This window comes from Sceloporus undulatus, chromosome 6 (genome assembly GCF_019175285.1).
Source record: "Sceloporus undulatus isolate JIND9_A2432 ecotype Alabama chromosome 6, SceUnd_v1.1, whole genome shotgun sequence".
Taxonomy (NCBI): domain Eukaryota; kingdom Metazoa; phylum Chordata; class Lepidosauria; order Squamata; family Phrynosomatidae; genus Sceloporus; species Sceloporus undulatus.
Window position 1 is genome coordinate 113,714,888 of NC_056527.1, and position 21,696 is coordinate 113,736,583.

Below are 21,696 nucleotides of genomic sequence, written 5' to 3' on the forward strand. Positions count from 1 at the left end.
AATGGGGTATAAATAAACAAAATAATAATAATAACAATTTACTGCCATGACTCCATCCTACAGAATCCTGGAATTTGTAGTTTTATTAGCCACCAACACTCATTGACAGAGAAGGCTAACGGACTTGTAAAATTACAAATCCCAGAATTCCACAGGATGGAGTTAAAGCACATGAGGTGGTTTCAAACTGCATGATTTCTACACTGTAGATGCCTCCTTCTTGAAGGAATTCATAATATATGTTAACATGCAAATCACTGCTTTTATTCTTGAAATGGAAGGGGTATTAACAGTGGAGAAGTGTCATCTCTGTACATTTCTGCAGCTGGTAGCACAACACCAGGCTCCTTTCATGGCAACCCAGAGGTTCTGAGACCCCCCCCCAGACCCCCCCCCCCCCCAGAAAAACCACTGCCTGGTTTCCCCTAGTCAATAAATAGCAGGGTTCACAGGAGTGCATCATCTGAAAGGTTTTTGTTTGGGGGGAGAGTGAGAGAAGAGAGCAAGTGTGGTGTAGTGGTTTGAGCATTGAACTAGGACTCCAGTGTTTGAATTCCCCTTCAGCCCTGGAAACCTGCTGGGTGACCTTTGAGGGAGGAGATTTTCCATAATTCCCTAGGGCTGAGACAGACTGCCCTAAAATGGTGGTCTGCAGGCATCTGTTTTAACTCTGGAGGGATGCCGCAGCCGCCAAACTGTGCAACATCCTTCCAGAGTAAAAAGAACCCGGTTCTTCCAGGGTCTTTTGGCTGTGCCCGGGTTACGTCATGAAGCAACACGTGAATGCTATGCATCGCTTACATAAAGATGGTGGCCCCTGTGTGGACAGGAGACTGCCATTAAGCCGCCACCCACATGTACTAGGGCTCTGGAATGTGCGTTTGCTGCATGCTCTGAAACCTTAGTTTCGGTGGCAAAATAACACTTTTGACCCATCTGTCTCAGGCCATAATCTTCCTGAATGAGGATCTGGTAAATATTTAAAGAAAAGGAGCCCTGTGTATTTATTTTACTTCATGATCTATTGACCTTTACTTCATGAGCTATCATGGGGATTTATAGTTTGCTATGCCACCAGAGCCCTGTGACAGAGAACATTAGGTATGGTCCAAAACAGATGGCCCTTTTGTGCCGCTGTCCAGGAGGCATTTATATGCCGCACATGCTGAAGCTACCCTGAAGCCACCCTAGCCATTTTCACATGGGTGGCTTCAAGGTGCTCCAGCGATGCAGTGTTTATATGCTGCACGCTGCCAGACCAGAGCATCTTAAAGCCAGCTTCCAGCCATGGCTGGGCAGGAAAAGACATTTTTTTTTGTCAGCCAAAAGGGAGTGGCTCTTTGCCGCTCCTTTTTCAGCTGGGGAAGAGGCAGATTGGGGTTATGGTGTGTATTAACCACGGCCCCAATCTGTCAAGCTGCCCCTTCTGCTAGTCTATTTCGTCCCTATCTCACAAAAATACAATTTCCAGAATTCCATAGCATTGAGCCACAAGAGTTAAAGCAGCATCGAGCTACATTAATTTTGTAGCGAAGAAGTATGTAAGGCTAGAAAGAATTCTTCTTTTTTTAAAAAAAGTGAAATGCATGCAGAATGAATTTCATTCCCATGCATCTTCCCAGTCAATCTGTCTAGAATTGGTTTCTCGGTCTTTGGTCATTTTGAGCTTCCTTTAAACCTCTGCTACATATTATGCTAAAAGCAGCAGGTGAACCTTAGAGAAGGATTTGCAATCATGAGCCAGTTTGCTTGCCACCAAAAATGTCAACCAAGACCCAGCCTCTGCAGCTGGGATTATCTTCCTCTGCAATTATCCAAATCACAATAATTGGCTCCGTTGGCCAAAAGTCCAAAGGCTTCCAGGAAACAATGGAAAACAACCTGCTGGGCCTTAAAATCATTGTGAATCAACTCTTGCTCTATGGAGAGGTGAGTGATTGGGCTCTATCTATTTTCTTTCTGGCCTTCCCTTTCAAATCTTATCAGCAGGCCTGGGACTAAGGTTTTGGCAGTTTCTACCAGTATCTGAGGTATGCACATGCAATGCTATCCGTGCTAGAAGTAAAACTAATTCATATAAGGAGTATATTGACACAGATAGTTTAATGAATCCTGTTTAACTCGGGCAACTGCCATGGATGGAGACAGGAGAGTTTACATTTAGAGAAAGGAGTGCTGCTGCTGTGATGCTGTGGTTGCTGATGTCTCTGCTGCTCCTGCCTCCCATGGTGACCAGAAAAGATACAGTGAAATGTCCTGCAGATGATCCTATCCCTATTCCACATGAATGGTACCAGCCAGGTGAACTTCTCATTGGTGGAATTGCATCTCAGATCATTTATGTTTTTTATGAAGTATCCTTCAGAGAACATCCTTCCCAGAATTTGTTTGAGGTGCCAGAGTAAGCAATCTATTGTTTCTCTCCCATAACTTTCATTTATATGATAAAAACATATAGGTTCAGTATATCATATTTACTTTCTCAGTCTTGTGGGTGCTGTTAAGTCTAGTTATGCAATACATAATGAAGTTTGTTTTCCCATAAGAAGAGTTTCTTGTGTTTTAGAATGGTAATGTGGTTTTTGGGAAAATGTTGCCTTGAAAAATATACTTGCAGGCACAGAGATAAAAGATGTGAAACGTAGTTTGTACTCGGTATGAAAACTACTTGAAGCAACCACCAAGAGCTCTGAGAAGACTGTGTCTACCTCCTCCTTCTGGATGCTGCTTGAGAAATCACTTTCCTAAGACTCAGCATTGTTCTTTTCAAGCACTATTTCAGACATCCTCAAATATAGGATTTGATCATGACAGAGTCTCATTAGTGCACTCCATATCTCAAAGTCTTGGCTCTGTCATAAAGGACCTTGGTTAGCCTGTCCCTCTTTTCTTTGCACTGTTAGAAGAAGAGTTAGCATTTGTCATCCCAAAAAATCTGTATTTTATGGAGTACTTTCTCTGCACATTCAAGCTGCCCAGATTTGCCCCCAATTCCCCAGTAAATGTGGATTAGGGAAAGTCTCATTAGCCCTTATTTTTTGAACCTCTTTCTTTCAACTCCTCTTCATCTTGGCAACCTCTAAACATCAAATTAAATAACCCAAATCCTTGCAAACTAACTCATTTGAATTGATATTTTCTCATCCTAAAACAACTATCTTTTATTTTGGGTACTTATTTGCATTTTGCATGTAATATATGTAGTCATAGTATTTGGCATGTATACATTGATTCTTCTGTGTTCAATTAAATTCTCCTTTCAGATAGTTTTGTGTAGATGTGGGTTATTGATTCAAATTTGCTAAGGGTTTGTCTACGTGATTTAAATACTCCTCATTCTATTTGAAAAGAATGTGATCCCTCCACACACAATTCAGAGGAAGTCAGGGTTTGTGTTGGGGTGGGACTCCTTAAACTCTGCAGAAAAAGAAATCACTGTTTTGCCAAAGTATGCATGGGTATCCGTGAGGATGCACATTACTGAACATATGCCCATCCATCTACTTCATGTGGATTCACATGGCTGTGTATTTTTTGCAAAAGGGAAAATGACCAGATGTGAATTGGTACAGGAAAGGGAAGACAATTAACCATCAAAGAAATGTGCAAAAATTCACAGCAATTTGCATGGTACACCTCTGTGTACTTTGTCAAGATCAGAAAATCTCTTACAGGCAAAAGTACTCAGAACATGTATGAGTTAATGCACGTATTCACAGAACATGCTTGGTAATAACTCATTGATTAAGATGGCCACCAATTGACTGTGAGATGTGTGAGGAACCACTAGACAAATGCATTACCTGCTACCACTTCAGCTGTCCAGCTCTGTCCTGCTTTTCCAATATTTTGCAATCATATTAGAGCACCTTCGTTGAATTTCTGCCATTTTGACTTTATATGTGATCTTGCTCACAGTAATGACCAGTTTTGGGGTACAGCACTCTCATACATCATAGAAGGAAACATTGTAGAAGTATGATGTAATTTTTCTCTCTTTTCAGCATGGTAACAAAATTCTACCAGCACACCCTTGCCTTGGCATTTGCTGTCAATGAGCTCAATAGCAATCCCCTGATCATGTCCAATAGTACATTTGGATTCCACATCTATGACAGCTACTATGATGCAAGGATGACCTATCGGACCACTCTGGACCTGCTCTTCAAATCACAAAAAGGCATTCCCAATTATAAATGTGACAAATGGAGAAACATCATAGCTATCATTGGTGGTCTTGGATCTGCTACATCTTCCCATATGGCCAATATTTTAGGTTTCTACAAGATTCCACAGGTAGGATCTGTTTATGAGATTATAGGAACATTATTTTCTTCTTTTGTCCCTCTGTAACATTCTTTTTTTCAAAAGCAGGGAGCGGTGTGATTAACCCACACCCCCATATTACAACATTATATTCTTAAGTATTTTGTATTATTGAGTAAATTGTAGCACTCAAATTTCTAGTCCAAGATGCCTCTTTGAAGAGGACAGTTCTTGAAGAGGCACACAGAACCTTGGCTTCAAGAGCAGTGTCCAAGGTTATGAAGTCTATTTTCCTACACTTTACAGTTAAAGACGGCTTCCTGATGTCTGTGTGCTTCAATTTCTAAAGTACAAACTATATTAACAATGTTAATGCAAGATATGAACTCTGTAAACTAAGTGCAGAGAGGAAATAAATCTTATGTTGCAATCTCATTGAAAAGAGTACTGAACATTTTGAAAGATTTGCAGATAGGACTCCCAAGTGAGATAATTGATGCTGACAACACAGATAAGGCTTCAAAACAAGAAGGGTGGAGAAAAAGCTGTCCTAATGCAACTGGTGACCAGTGAACAGGACTTCAAACAGAAAACTGGTCAAATCACTGGAATTCCAAAATGGTACCAAGCTTCGAAGGCAAGAGAAACTCTAATGAGAATTAAAGCAGTAGATATTCATTGTGTTAGAGACATTTGATGGTCCTGTAAGTAAATAAATTTGAAATGAATATTAATTTTAAAAATTAAGGCTGCATCTACACTGCAGAAATGATTCAGTTTGGTACTACTTTAACTAACATGGCACAATACTATGGAATCCTGTGATTTGTAGTTTGTTGTGATATCAGTGTTCTCTGACAGCAAATGCTAAATATCTCAACAAACCTACACATCCTAGAATTCCCTACCATTGAGCCATGGCAGTTCGAGTGCTGTCTAACTGGATTATTTCTGCAATGAGGATGCAACCAAAGAGAGATTAAGTCACATAAACATGGTCCATTTAACATATTGCTACATACCTTTTCATTTTATTTTAGCTGACATATGGCCCATTTGCCATTCAAGAGAGTCATACAAGTCGGGACTGTATTTATACCATGGTTCCAAATGAATCCCATCAGTACACTGGGATTATCTGGTTGCTTCAGCATTTCAGATGGACATGGGTTGGTCTCTTTGCTGTTGATAATAATAATGGAGACCATTTCTTGCAAACCCTGGAATCATTGCTTTCCAAGAATGGGATCTGTTCAGCCTTCACACAAAGAATCCCACGACTTGCCCGTTTGGATGATTTGGATGAAATCACCGATATAGCCTTCAATATTTATATGCACTTATTGGATAATAAAACAAATGTATTTGTTATCTATGGAGAATCCCTGACCACTGCGTGGCTCAGAACTATTGTATTTTTCCAAGACCCTGAAAATAAAGAAAGCACATCATTTGGAAAGGTGTGGATCATGACGTCTCAGATTGATTTCATCTTGACAGGCCTTCAAAGAGGTTGGAATCTTCACTTGTTCCAAGGTGCCATTTCCTTTAGCGTCCATTCAGAAAATATTCTAGATTTTAGGAAGTTTCTCCAGGTAATAAAACCTTATTCAACCCAAGATGATGGATTTCTCAAAGTCTTCTGGGAGCAAGCATTTGACTGTTCATTTCCAAAGCCTGGGGTGGCAATAAGTGTCACTGAAATATGTACTGGAGATGAGAAACTGGAAAGTCTTCCTGGATCTCAGTTTGAACTTCTCATGACCAGTCATAGCTACAGTATCTATAATGCTGTCCATGCTGTCGCTCATGCTTTGCAAGCTATGTCTTCTTACAACCTCAGAGAAAAGGGTTGCATACCTCATCCAGCTATGAGATGTAACAAAGCCGGACTGCACAGTTTTCAGGCTTGGCAGGTAATCTCTCAAGAGCAAGATGTAGCTATCTGTTTGTCCATCCATCCATCCATCCATCCATCCATCCATCCATTTTCTTTATACCCTGCCTTTCTCTCAACATGGAACCAAAGGCAGCTTGCAACAAAGTTGAAATAAGATAAAGCGTGTGTGTGTGTGGGGGGGGGTAACAAATGCTGATGATAAAAACTTAAAACACAATTAAACAAAATAACACTATTAATTGCAAAAAAGTAAAACAACATTTAAAACATAGCAATAAAGATAAAATATAACACAGAGACAGACAAACAAAGTTTCCCTCACAACTGATTAATTATCAAATGCCATTTAGGCCTAGTACATACTATGAAGAAGCGGCGTCCAGATGCCAATTCTAGGGTTAAGGACTGCGCACCAACCACATGGTCCCTAACCCTAGGACAACACAGCGGCAGTGTAATGGTGGCCTCTCATCCATACAGGGGTCACCATCATCACGTAAGTGACCAGAGAGTATAGATGTTGCTGCATGTTGCTTACATCATGAGTGCGCCAATGGCACACTTGTGACATCCGCGTGGCAGTGGAAGAAGAACCTGTTTCATCCGGGTTCTTTTTGGGGTGGGGGGATGCTGGGTAGCTTGGCTGCTACAGTGTCCCTCCAGAGGAAAACCGGCAGCCTCCAGCCCGCCCTTTCGGGGTGGTATGTACCGGGTCTATGATAATAATAAAAAGTCTAACTTCCAGAAAAGGAGAACAGAGAGATGGACATCCCAGCATAAAACACCTTTCCAGGGGCTGTGATACCAGTAGGACTGAGAAGAATCCCTGCTTCAAAGAACTTAATATTCATCAATGTTCATATGGGAAGATACAATCTTGCATAAAGTCTTCACCTAAATCATATAGGGCTTTATAGGTCATAGTCAGTGCTTTGAACCATGGCCACAAACTAACTGGTAGGGAATGGATCTGTTTCAGAAAGAGCGTTATATAGTCCCTGGACCTGGTCATAGCATTTGAGCCTCAAGTTCCAATTTCAAAGGAGAGTCCCATTTCAACAAGGTGATCAGTACAAGAGAATACATCTAGCTTTTGCCCTCATAAAATATTGGAATAGAATAATATAATTATGCATTGTATGTACAGGTTGAGTTTCTCTTATCCGAAATGATTGGGACCACATGGTTTTTGGTTTTTGTTTATGTTTTGTTTTTTGTTTTTTTGCAGTTGGGGATATCTGTATTTGTACATATACATAATCTATCTTGGAGATGGAACCCAATTCTAAACACAAAATTCATTTAATTTTCATGTACACCTTTTAAACATAACCAGAAAGTATTTTTATGCAATATTTCTAACACGTTTGTTCTTGAAACCAAGTTTGTGTACACAGAACCATCAGTAAGCAAAGGTGTCACTACCTCAACCACCTGTGGATTTTTTAATTATTTTTAATCTTAGTTTTAGTTTTTGGAGTACTTCGAATTCTGGAATTTTGGATAAGGGATACTCAACCTATACAAGTTATGCTTTTTCTAATGGAAATGTAAGTCTCCCATACAAAAGTATAAATGTTGCATCTTCTTCAGCAAGAACCTTATGCTGATTTTGGATAGATCAATTTATATGAACAATACCATTGAGGAAAATTTACATCTCTAATATGATTATATCCTCCATTATATTATTCTATTTCAACAATCTCCTCTCTCTCTCTCTCTCTTTCTCTCTTACAAGTAGCTCCATGAATTTCTTCAAGGGCTTTCATTTAATAACTCAGCTGGAGAAACAGTGTCCTTTAATGACAAAAGGGAAAGGGAAGGTGGATTTGACATCATTAGTTTAGATACATTTCCAAACAAGTCCTTCCAGAAAGTGAAAGTTGGGAGGGTGGACCCCATTGCTCCTCAAGGAAAAGAATTAATGATGAACACAGATCTTCTCGTGTGGCATAGCAAGTTTAAGCAGGTATGTATTACAGGATAGTTCTGGGTGATCTGCCTTCGTCTAGCCATACTAGTACTAGAATGCTACAAGACCAGAATTTGATCAGAGGTTCAAATCCATGCTCAGCCATGAAAGGCCACTGGATGACTCCAGACTAGTTACAGTCTCACAGTCTTAAAGCAAAGCAATGGCACACTCCTCTGAAGAAATCTTTCTTTAAAAAAGAAAGAAAGAAACCCTAGGATAAGGTTGCCAGAAGTCAGAGCTGACTTGAAGGCACATCACAACAAGTCAAACAGAACATCGCAGTTGTTATCAGACTCTAGTATAAAAGCAATCCAGAATTAAAATTTGCTCTGTTAATATGCTCATTTTAAAGATCAGCTAACACAATAGTATGAAAGTTTGTTGAGTTTTCATCAGGCCCGGTGGTAAAAGGGAGAGGGCAACCAAAAGGAAGAATCATGGAAGTCCAAAAAATTGCTAGATGTCACTGTTGTGCAGGTATCCAGTTGCACCCAGTAATGCTTTCTGGCATGCAAGGGAGACAGTAAGTCCCTATCTTTGGAAATAACAAAACCAGCTGCTGGTCAGGGATGAACCCTCATGCATGCTTCTGAGGCAGCATATGATGCTATACCAGTATGGTGGGCACATTGAATTTCCTTTGCAAACCAGCATTTGAAAAAGATTTCTCTGAAAATATTCCCATGGTGATCTGTCTCACATTTATGGACAGATGCCTCCCCTTTCTCTTTGTAATGAACCCTGTCATCCTGGTCATCAGAAGAAAAGCAAGGAAGGAGAAAAATTCTGCTGCTATGCTTGTGTTCCATGTTCAGAAGGGAAGGTTTCCAACAAGACGGGTAGGTTATGTATTCCTTTTTTTCCTTCATAAAGGTGTAATAGAAATTGTTGGATCTGATTAACTGTTATGACTAATAGTTTCTCATGCATATAGCAATCTGGCTACACATATGGTTGTGCTTTCATTTTAAAACAAACAAAACTTATCAAACACTATTTATCCTATCAAATGATGTATATAACCTATATATAACCTATTACCAATCCTGTCATGTTACTTCTTTTATTGTATAATATTATATATTCCATCTGTTCTTCTCCACTCTTACTTATAACTTCTACACTATATACTGACTCTCTTTCTTCTTCCTTCTTTCTTCCATCTCTTCCTTGCCTCTTCCTTCCCCTCCTTTCCTTTCCTTCCATTCTATACTCCATTCCATACTCCTACACCCTTTTCTACTTCCTAATATCTTGTTCTTATCCCCTTCTATTCCATCCTTTATCCACCCCATCTAACCTAACTCCTACTCAAACCTACCTTTTACATCCTTAGAGCCATCATATTGAGATTGTTAGCCTTCCCTATCAGAGAGCTCTAGTGCCCAACCAAACTAAAAATCCCAGAATTCCATAGTTTTGCACCATGGAAGTTAAAGTGGCATCAAGCTGCTTTTTTCTGCAGTGTGGCAGCAGACTCAGTCAGTATGAACTAGAGTTATAAATCTTAATCTATATTGCCATTTTAGGCAAGGACAAATACTTTCAAATGTCTTTTTTTCCAATGAGCAAGACAGTTTGGGTTCATTCTTTAAAATGATTTTGTGCTTCTTGGATACCACCTCCCCCCAATGTTATATACTGCTATACAAAAGTATGTGTACAAAGGATTATTTCTGTGCTATGAATAATACACTAAAGAAAGTAACATAGAATGACACATGCAATACATAATATAAAAATAAACATAGACATGTGCAAGTATACAAAGGCTACAGTACAATGATAATACACATCAATATTAATGAAATAATAACAGGAACAATTACAGTATACAAATTATCCCCATTATATCTACTATAGGGATGCGGCAGCTTTAGGGGTGGGACACTAATTCTGATGATCAGAAGATCAGAAGGTTGGCAGTTCAAGGCCTGAGGGCTGCATGATGGAATGAGCTCCTTTCACTAGTCCCAGCTTCTACCCACCTAGCAGATCAAAAACATGCAAATGCAAGTAGATAGATAGGTACAACTTCGGTGGGAAGGTAACAACATTTGGTGCAGTCATGCTGGCCACATAACCACAAAAGCAGGCTTTGGACAACGCTGGCTCTTTGGCTTAGCAATGTAGATGAGCACTGCCCCCTACATTCAGTTATGACTAGACATTCATGTCAAGGGACTACCTTTACCTTTACCTTTATATCTACTATAGATGACATGCTGGAAAGGATGATATGGAACCACAATAGAATAGTAGTATGCCTGTATCATGAAATTAAGGTGTTTCAATACAGTAGGTCTTCCTCAGCCACTCTGTAACAAGCTGTTATTCTCTTATTTTTCAGATATGAATGACTGTGTCCAATGTCCTGAACATCAATATTCTAGCAAGGAGAGAGAAAGATGTGTCTCCAAAACGATTAGCTTTCTCTCTTATGTAAATCCATTGGGGATCATTTTTGCCTCAGTTGCTCTTTCTCTCTCCTTGGTTACAGTGTTTGTGCTCACAACTTTTCTCAAGCACAGAGATACCCCTCTTGTGAAAGCCAACAACCGGAACCTGACCTATCTGCTCCTCATTTCTCTTCTTCTCTGCTTCCTCTCTCCATTCTTGTTCCTTGGCCAGCCAGGAAAAGTGACCTGCCTTCTCAGGCAACCAACCTTTGCCACCATCTTCTCAGTGGCTGTTTCTTGTGTGTTGGCAAAAACCATGATAGTTTCTCTAGCATTCCTAGCCATAAAGCCTGGATCTAGGTTCAAGAAATGGGTGGGGAAAAGACTGACTTATTCCATAGTCCTTTCTTGTCCCCTTATTCAAGTAAGCATTTGTACTGTATGGTTGCTAACCTTTCCTCCATTCCTTGATTTAGACATGCACTCCATAACTGAGGAAATCATTCTGCAATGCAATGAAGGCTCAGTTGTCATGTTTTACTGTGTCCTGAGCTACATGGGCTTCTTGGCGCTTGCTAGTTTCATTGTGGCATTCCTATCCCGTAAATTGCCGGATAGTTTTAATGAAGCCAAGTTGATTACATTCAGTATGCTGGTCTTTTGTAGCGTGTGGGTCTCCTTTGTCCCCACCTACCTCAGTGCAATTGGGAAATCCATGGTGGCTGTGGAGATCTTCAGCATCTTAACCTCTGGTGCTGGTTTACTAGGCTGTATGTTTTTCCCTAAATGCTATATCATTGTGTTGAGGCCTGAACTGAACAAAAGGGAACAGCTCATAAGAAGAAGGAATTAAGATATGATATGATGTTTCCCTAACGTTGTTCATTTTGTGATATCATTTCTTTGTAGTGTAATGCTAAATAGCAAAGATGTTACTATAGCGTCATTTATAAATGTTTATTAGAAATTATGTCCCTGTGGGTATTTTTTACAAACATCTTTCTTACACTAAAAATCTCCCAGTTTAGATTAGAATCACAGGATCATAGAGTTGGTAGAGACAACAAGGGCCATCCAGTCCAAACCCATTTTGCCATGCAGGAACACAGAGTCAAAGCACCCTCAACAGATAGACATCCAGCTTCTGTTTAAAAACCTCCAAAGAAGGAGATTCCACCGTTCTCCAAGGGACCATATTCCACTGTCAAACAGCTCTCCCTGTCAGGAAGGTCTTCCTAATGCTGAGGTGAAATCTCTTTCCCTGTAGTTTGAATCCATTGCTCTGGGTCCTGTTCTCTGGAGCAGCAGAAAATAAGCTAGCTCCAGCATCAATATGACACCCCTTCAAATATCTAAACAGGGCTATCATGTCACTTCTTAACCTTCTCTTTTCCAAGCTGAACATACCCAGCTCCCTAAGTCTCTCCTCATAAGGCATGGTTTCCAGACCCTTCACCATTTTGACTGCCCTCCTCTGTCAACTCCAATTTATCAACATCCTTTTTGAATTGTGGTGCCCAGAACTGGACAAATGAAATGGCTTCCTGACACACTATGTATAGTATAACACTGGATGCTCTTAGCCAGTCTAACAAATCTCCTTTCTGTTTCATATGGCCATCAATTCACCCTGGCCCTAGGTAACTTCTTTTTTCCTCCCTTTGCCCCTCAATGAGCATCATTAAAACTGAACTTGTCATCTCATCACCATACCCACAAATTTTGTATTTCCATGGGTAGTGATACAGTCTATAAAAGTCCTTCCTGGGTATCAGTTCACTCTATGCATCTAAAGAAGTAGACCAAGAAGACTATCACACACACTTCCCTTCCAATGCTGCTGTAGATTTTTAAAACCCTGAAATAGCAATGATTCTTATTGCACTTCCACGCAATCATGAATGGATAACAGGTTGCCCATGATTGACAGCTGTTCACTGGATTTTCCCATGAATTAAAAGCATCAGCAGAAGCATGGATTGACTACAGGATACCTACTGCTTGGTGGCCTCAATGAGCTGAGATCCATGGATTGCAGTGTCACTCCCACTTCTATCCCATTATTGAAGAACCATGCAATCATCTTCCAAGTCTATGAAAGATCATGCTACAATTTTTGTGTGTGCTGTTAAGTCTCAAAGGTGCTGCAAGATCTCTTTAGATACTTATATTTCATACTATGGAATTAATCTCCCTATTTTCCTAGGAACCATGCTTATGAGAAGGCACCTTAGTGGCAAGCAAGATTGTTTTGCATGTGTTCAAATCAGTTCAGATTTATGGGTGGACATGGATTCACAGAAAAATTAAAAGGCATTTAGGATATCTTCCAGATTAAATTACTGTTTTTCCCCTTAGAGAACTTTGACATTGATGACAGAGACCCTATTGCCCAGTTCCTATCTTCTGGTAGTGGGTATGGAAGTATTGAAACAGGAACATCAGAGTCCTTCCTTCATAGTGAGGCAGCAGAATTCAACTTTATTTTCTGTTATGATGGAGAAAGATAAACTAGGCTTCCTCCAGCTTTTTATGGAATGAGGATGTTCTGGAAATGAAATGCTCTTGAAGTGCACTTCTTTCAATGCATAAGAACTTTTGAAAAAGAGAGCATTTAACTACTAATTTGTAAATTTTATGTAATTGTTTACTTTATATCCTACTTTTATCTCAATATAGGACCGAAAGCAGCTCACAATACGTTTAAACAAAATGCCATTGAAATAATGGGATTGTACCAATTTTTAATATATTTCAGGATGCTGAATTCAAAAGACACAATAAAAATATCATGTCACACAGTTATTTCACAAATTAGATTATTTTTTTTAGTCAATTCAGTTGTTGCTCAGCTTTGACTAAAAGTGAGGACACTGATGATCAGCTGAGATTTCTTATGTTTCATATCAGTGAATCAAAGTGTTTTGAGAGCATATTAGATTATTTTCTCTCCTGCCTTACTCTTTGAAGGATAATTCTTTGCAGGATGAGTTCATGCATTCCCATATTACAGCAATGAAACATCAATTAATGTGGGGAAAAACTGAAGTCAGTTTTGGATTTAGAATGCATAATTCCCATAAAATGGGCATATCCTCTCTACCCAGGGTCACACAGTATATTTATAACCCAACTCTCTTCCATGCCAGCATTCTGTGAAGATGCCAGCCACAGATGCTGGTGAAACATAAGCAATAAGCTCTTCTAGAACATGGCCACAGAGCCCCAAAAGCCTACAACTATATATATATATATTTTCAGTTTTCTTCTTAAGTGTTGTCTGCTGTTCAGCTCTGACTTCAACATGATGAAGTAGTATTTATGTGAAAAGATGTACCCCAATAACCCAGCAGAGGAGGACAAGATGAAAAAGATCTCCACAGCCACCATATCTTTGCCTCTAGAACTGATATGGTTTACATTGCACTACAAAGAAAATGATGTTACAAAATAAATAATATTAGGGAAATCCCTTAATTTTTTCTTCTTATGAGCTGTTCCTTTTTGTTAAGCTCGGGCCTCAACACAATGATGTAGCATTTCGGGAAGAAGATACAGCCCAGTAAACCAGCAGCAGAAGATAAGATGCTGAACATCTCCACAGCCACCATGGCTTTCCCTGTTGCACTCAGGTAGGTGGGGAAAAAGGTGACCCACACACTGCAAAACACCAGCATACTGAATGTAATAAATTTGGCTTCATTGAAACTGTCAGGCAATTTGCGGGCAAGGAATGCTACAATGAAGCTAGCCATGGCCAAGAGGCCCATGTATCCCAGGACAAAATAAAACATGATAACTGATCCTTCATTGCATCGCATAATGATTTCTTCAGTTAGGGAATGCATGTCCAAATCAGGGAAGGGGGGAGATGTTGCCCACCATACTATACAAATACTTGCTTGAATAAGGGAGCAGAAAAGGACAATATAATAAGCCAATCTTTTATCCACCCACTTCGATATCCCACCTCCAGGCTTTGTGGCTAGGAATGCTAGAGAAACAACACTGGTTTTTGCCAGGAGACAAGAAACAGCCACTGAGAAGATGAAACCAAAAACTGGTTGTTGAAGAAAGCAGGTCTTTTTCCCAGGTTGGCCAAGAAAGAGCAAAGAAGAGAGGAAGCAGAGCAGAAGGGAAATGAGGAGAATATAGGTGATGCCCCGGTTGTTGGCTTTGACCATGGGAGTATCTTTATATTTAATGAAAGTTCCTAACACCCAGACTGTGATCACAGAAAGAGAAGCAGCAAATGATGTGAAAATGATCCCTAAAGATTCTTCATAGGACAGAAAGTTAATCCTTTTGGGGATGCATCCATTTCTGTTCACGCTTGGATGCTGATCATCTGGACATTCAGAACAGTGATCCATATCTTTAAAAAAGAAAAGACAGAAGGTAAGTTGTAGTTGGGATCCATGTATAAACAGTGGGCAATTTTCATTCTCCCATGTCTGTATTACACATATCTGCTGGTTTCATTTGCACTAATGGTCTTGGATGAAACGGATTATCTGGACCCATTTCAAACTGGCTTCCGGGCGGGTTACGGGGTTGAGACGGCCATGGTCGCCTTGGTCGATGATCTCCGTCTGAGCATCGACAGGGGAAGCGTGTACCTGTTGGTGCTCTTGGACATCTCAGCGGCTTTCGATACCATAGACCATGGTATCCTTCTGGGACGCCTGGCAGAGGTGGGAATCGGGGGCACTGCGCTCCAGTGGTTCCGGTCCTACCTCTCCGGGAGGTCCCAGATGGTGCAGCTGGGAGACGTGTGCTCCGACGAGAGGCCCCTTAAAACTGGGGTCCCTCAAGGAGCCATTCTGTCTCCCATGCTATTTAACATTTACATGAAACCGCTGGAAGAGATCATCCGGAGACATGGGGCGCGGGGTTATCAGTACGCTGATGACACCCAAATAATTTTCTCTATGTCCCCGACTGATGCAGTGACTGGGGATGGCGTCTCTCCTCTCGTGGCCTGTCTAGAGTCAGTAATGGGCTGGATGAGGGAAAACCGACTCAAATTGAATCCAGAGAAAACGGAGGTACTAGTGATAGGTTCTCCTGGTCCAGGAATGGCGGTGGTTCCACCTGTCCTGAACGGGGTCACGCTCCCTGCGAAGGACTCCGTGCGCAGTCTGGGGGTGCTTCTTGACTCGTCGCTTCACCTGACAGCTCAGGTGAATGCGACGGTCAAGAGCACCTGTTATCAGCTTCGGCTGATCCGCCAGCTGCGCCCATACCTGGCCCAGAGGGACCTAGAAACGGTTGTACATGCTCTGGTAACTTCGAGACTGGATTTCTGCAATGTACTCTACATGGGGCAACCCTTATACCAAACTCGGAAGCTACAAATGGTGCAGAATATGGCAGCCCGGCTGGTCACTGGCACTCCCAGGACCAGCCATATAACACCGGTTTTAAAAGATCTCCATTGGCTGCCCATTCGCTTCCGAGCTCAATATAAGGTGTTGGTAATTACCTATAAAGCCCTAAATGGCTTGGGCCCAGGATACCTAAAGGACCGCCTCTCCCCGTACATTCCGCCTTGCACCCTCAGAACGTCTGGGCAGCAGCTACTGAAGGTGCCTGGGGCTAGGTTAGCCTCCACGACACAGAGGGCATTTTCCACGGCTGCCCCAGCCCTTTGGAACGCGCTGCCCACCGAGCTCCGCTCGTCTACCACCCTGGCCCAATTCAGGAAGGATCTAAAAACCTTCCTGTACCAACAGGCATTCCCCGATTAAATATCCTGTGGGCCTCCCTCCTCTTCCATGGCCAAGAGGTTGGGCTATGGGGCTTTTTTTTCTGTTATTTTCTTGATGTATTGATGTATTTGTATGGTTTTAATTTTTTGTATTGATAACATGGATTGTGTGTGTTTTTAATTGTTTTGTAAGCCGCCCTGATCGTTGGAAGGGCGGGGTATAAATAAAAAATTTATTATTTATTTATTTATTTATGGTGTGACAAAAATTCATTTTGCTTATACAGTAACTACATTTTGGTTATACACTTTTAAAAAAACTTATCCACAGGTTTCCATTATGTGTGGATAGTTTGGGATCTTCTCTAGGTCCTCCCAATGCAATTCTATGGTATACTTGGACTGACATTGACTGGAAGTTGTGCAAGCATCTTCTGAGGGAGCAGAAAGGAAAGAGAGTAAAGGAAAATGATGATATTTTGGAGCAGATTGGTTGCCTTGTCCTCTACAGGGCAACAGATGGGCAGAGAGACTCTCCTTCCAGCCACAGAAAGCAAAAAAGAGAGTTCACTACTATTTATGGTTTTGGATATCCATCAAATGTACTGAAACGTATCCCTCAGAGATAAGTGAATATTACTGTGTGGGATCATTAAAAGAACAGCTATGATTTTGCTGTGGTATTTGTTTTGGCTTTGGTTTAATGCTATATATGGAAGAACATACATAGAAATAGTATAGAAATAAACCTTTGTGAGCTCACTAAGGGGCTCAACAGACTGCCCCTAAGGGGCAGCCTCCAGCCACCCTTTTCCTAGCTGGATTGGAGCTGCAGCAACCTCAGGCTGTGGCCCTGATCCAACCTTTCAAGGTACAAAAAAGGAGCCGCAAAAAGCAGCTCCTTTTTGTGCCCTTGAAAGGATGCTGTAGCCACCACAGTGTAGCTATATGGTGCTCCTTCGGTGCTGCGTTATCTGGGCACTCTGGGAAGGTGGGGTTGGGCATGCATCATGAGGCCGGTCTGTAAAGGGCCTAAGTTTAATAACCCTTTCTCTCAAGTTGGTGTGGATGGAATGCTAGGGTTGTGTATAAAACAAATAAATAAACAGAACAAAGAAAGGGTGCCCTTCATCAAGTAGCCATGGATCCAAAATCAAGGTGGAAAGGAGAAGACATCTGTAGATACAGACATTGTAGGTGGCGCATTCCTACAGCTCAACATGTGAAAGGATTGAGGACTGTCCATACTATGCACTGATTAATCATTATTGGCCTTTCTTCTTCTCTGTTACGTTAATTTATTCATCTCTTCCCTAACTTTTTTTTCTGTGTAGTGACTCCTACACCTTTTCTTCTCCACACTAGCAAAAAACTGTTTGCATCCCACTCTTAACAAGTTGGAAGGATATCACAATGATTTAGCTGAATGGGCACATCCATGACATGATGATTTTTCAATGCCAAATGGCCTCCTTGCAATCTGAATCAAACCAGTACCATGGGATGAAAGTACAGTACCCTTCTGCTTTGTAATCTTCCCATCTGCACATGGAAGACAATCATAACAGCAAAATTTTTGTCCTTCCTTTCTCCTCTTCTGACTCCCAGGTTGGCAGGGTTCATTACATGCTGAAGCAGGTACCATCTGCTCGTGACCAGGGAAGTTTGGGGTGTAATGAATAAAATGAAAACAAAATAAAATGGTGAAAATGCTAATCTTTATACAGATCTTTCCCAATATTTATTTAAGCTATAGCTCAAGGAAAATGCATTAGCACAGTAAGTAATGCATAATCCTTTATAACTGCAAGTACGTAGCCTCTGTATTAATAGTTCTGGAGAAAGAAAGAAAGAAAGAAAGAAAGAAAGAAGCACTCACAAACAAAATGTTAGTATGCAAAGGGATCTTGTAGCACCTTTTAGGTAACTGGGCAAAAGAAGATGGAGCATACACTTAGTGGACTTTGTAGACATGCCTCTGTGGTATTAGACTAAGTCTACAAAAGCTTATGCTATAACTTCTTTTGCACTGTTAGGCTCAAAGGTACTACAAGATCCCTTTGCTTACTGATATTTTCCAAACTAGCATGGCTATGTCTCCAATGAGGGTCTACATTCCATTTTCATCTCTTGGAAAATTCATGTCTGAAACAGTACCAATAATAAGTAAGCTGAGGCAATAAAAAATTACAAGATGTAATCACTGAGAGATTTTTCGTAGGTCAGGTTTTATCCTTTCTATGGAATTGACGTGAAGGGGCATAACTTGACAAGTGTGAGCCATTTTTATCTCTACCTGGGTTGATTTGTCTTACCAAATAAAAGGCTGCAGAAAGCATATTTGGCTTGAAGAAAGCATACTTAAAACTAGCTGTGGTACTATAATGGCATGAGAGCTGGATTTGTGGGTGAACACTTCAGATATGAATTGGTCTCATATCTGGTCATCTTCATCTCTCTGTTTCTCATTTTCTCCCTGAAAAAATGTTGTTGTTGTTTTGTTTTGTGCAACTCCCATCTTTCATGACAAAAGTCAAAAAATGTTTTTAAAAATCCAAAAAACGAGTAAATGACATATTCTCACAGAGGAAAGAAAGCTCTCTATAAAATATGTTTCCTTCTTGTGCGTAGGAATAAAATAAGTGAAAATTTCATAGAATCATAGAATCGTAGAGTTGGAAGAGACCTCAAGGGCTATCCAGTCCAACCCCCTTCTGCCATGCAGGAAATTTAAATCAAAGCATCCCCAACAGATGGCCATCCAGCCTCTGTTTGAAGACCTCCAAGGATGGGTAATTCACCACCTCATCTCAATATGAGACATGTGAGCTTACATTGAATTTATTGCTAAATTGGGTTAGAAAATAAATTCACCAGTTTCCCAACTGGAGTCAAACTGGAAGCTCCTGAGCCCTCCAGAAACTAAGGCAGGAAGAAAAACTGTTCTAGCAAATTCAAAAGTTCCAGCAAATTGTGGGAGCTTTTGTTATGGTGGTTGTTCCAGCACTGCATAAGCTGTATAGTTTTTGAGAACTGTGTGCAAGAGTTTGAGAAACCACAAAACTTGGCAATGAAAATCATGCACCCACATTCATCATGAGGGAGGCACTTGATGATTAGCTAAATGCACCTGGTTAAAATCTTTGTGCCACACAATTATCCGGTCATCAATGATGAATTCCTTCCCTTCACGTCTATTGTGATCCACTCTTCCAATTTTCACCCTCTTGAAAGAGTTGTTTGGGAATGTGACTATGCTTATGATGTCAAATCCACCTCCTGCTTCCCTGTTGTCATTAAAGGACACAGTTTCTCCAACCGTGTTGTTAAATGAAGTGCCCTGAAGAAATGGATGAAGCTAATTGAAACAGAGAGGGAAAGGAAGAGAATAAAATTCATCAACACATTTCCTGCCTTATTTTTCCCGTATAATATCACCCAATAAATTCTGAAAATCAACTGTTTTGTACAGAGCATACGACAAATTCAGTCTCTCATCTCATTATAGCAGTGTGTTGTTGTTGTTGTTGCTGTTGCTGTATGCCTTCAGATCTTTCCAACCTAGGCACCTAAATTGAATTACAAGTTTTTTGGGGGGGAGGTTTCTTCAGAGGGGCTTGCCATTGCCATCCTCAGAGGCTGAGAGAGTGTGACTTGCCCAAGGTCCTCCAGTGGGCTTCCATGACTGAATGGGGATTCCAGTCCTGCTCCCGAGTTGTAGTCTGACGCTCAAACCAGTATACCACCCTGGCAACTCGGTTGCAGTGTATATAGCCCATTATTAATGAAGAAAGCCTAATATCTTAATGACAATAAAGATTTCATTCTGTACAATCAAAGTAAAATATTGCATTTGTGACATGTTACCTGCCAAGGTTGTATGTTCTGCAATCCAAGTATATTTCTACCTAGCCTTGTTCTGTAATCAGGTCTAGAGGAAGAAAAAGCTCGCAAAGCATGTGCCACAACATAGACAGCATTATAGATGCTGTAACTATGAGCAGTCATGTGCATTTCAAAAAGAGTTCCAGGAAGACTCTCCAGTCTTTCATCTCCAGAACACGGTTCATTCATCATTTTGGAATTTGGAAATTCACAATTGAATGCCTGTTCCCAGAAGTGCTTGAGAAAACTATTCCCTTGCTTCCAGTAAGGTCTTATGAGCAAAAGAAATTCCTTAAATCCTATAACTTCTTTCAAGTGCCTCATGAAGGAGATGGCACCTTCAAACACTTGCAAATGCCACTCTCTTTGAAAGCTTATGGTTATGAAATCAGTCTGGGTTGTTGTAATCCACACCTTTCTAGATGAGACATTTTGTTTATTTTCAGTCTCTTGCATCAAAAGAAATGTTCTCAGACATATATTTGTCAAAGTATGTCCATAAAATACAAGGGCAGTAGTTTTGTTATCAGTAAAAGTTGCATTAATATTTGAGACTATGTCGAGAAATTTCTGTATGAAATCCAGACGAAATTCTTTAGGGAGTCTTTGTGTGAACGCAGAACAGATTCCATTCTGGGAAAACAATGATTCCAGAGACTGCAAAAAATGTTCTCCACTGTCATCATCTATAGCAAAGAGTCCAACCCATGTCCATCCAAAATGCTGGAGCAACCGGACAATCCCCATATACTGAGACGTTTCATTTGAAACCATGCAATAAAAGGAAGACATATGATTTGCTTCAATCTTCTCTGCAGGAAAGGAGCCATATGTAAGCTTTAAAAAAATAATAATAATGTAGAAATATTTTAGAGATAACTCATTGATCCTCTTTCTGGGTAAAAGAGTATTAATTCAACAAATATTTGTTAAGAATATTGACAAATGTTAAAGATACAGAGTGTTTTTCCTCCATCAGTCTTGTTCCTCCTTTTGACTGACAAAATTATTCACAGAATAACAACTGAAGAGTAATGTGAAGTCGAAAAACTACTGAAGAGTCATTTTTGGTAGGGTTTTTGGACTATGTGGCCAGGTTCTGGAAGAGTTTATTTCTGACGTTTTGCCAGCATCTGTGGCTGGCATCTTTAGAGAATGCTGGCATGGAAGAGAGTGGGGTATATATATAATATGTGACCCTTGGTTGAAAGGGATTAGTTTACATGTTAATCTCTGTGTTGGTCTCTTGTTGAATGACAAGACCTCAGGGTGTCTATTTAATTAATGAATGGTTTTCATTTAATTAATTAATACTTTTCATTTGCATGGGCTCATTCTTCATTGTGGTGTTTTTCAAGACTGGTAGTAAAACTTTGTTTCTTTTAAGGTTATCTTCTTTCCTGTTAAAGTTGTCCAGATATTTATGGATTTCAATAGCTTCTCTGTGCATTCTGACCTGATAGTTGTTTTCATGGTCCAGAATTTCAGTGTTCAGCATTCTCTGAAGATACCAGCCACAGATGCTGGTGAAACATCAGGAATAAACTCTTTCAGAACA

The 21,696-nt window shown here is 40.4% G+C and overlaps 2 protein-coding genes across 2 annotated transcripts; one reads left to right on the top strand and one right to left on the bottom strand.

The window, feature by feature from the left end:
- Window positions 1–5,366: 5,366 nt before the first annotated feature.
- LOC121933900 (vomeronasal type-2 receptor 26-like) lies at window positions 5,367–11,396 on the top strand. Its single transcript, XM_042473885.1, has 4 exons — window positions 5,367–6,182; window positions 7,911–8,138; window positions 8,857–8,983; window positions 10,495–11,396. Exons 1-4 carry the CDS (start codon window positions 5,367–5,369, stop codon window positions 11,394–11,396), a joined length of 2,073 nt encoding a protein of 690 aa, XP_042329819.1.
- Window positions 11,397–14,016: 2,620 nt separating this feature from the next.
- On the bottom strand, window positions 14,017–20,912 carry LOC121933901 (vomeronasal type-2 receptor 26-like). The gene is made up of 4 exons (XM_042473887.1): window positions 20,121–20,912; window positions 19,384–19,611; window positions 17,772–17,898; window positions 14,017–14,918 (listed from the first exon to the last, which is right to left on the bottom strand). Exons 1-4 carry the CDS (start codon window positions 20,910–20,912, stop codon window positions 14,017–14,019), a joined length of 2,049 nt encoding a protein of 682 aa, XP_042329821.1.
- Between the last annotated feature and the right edge of the window lie 784 nt (window positions 20,913–21,696).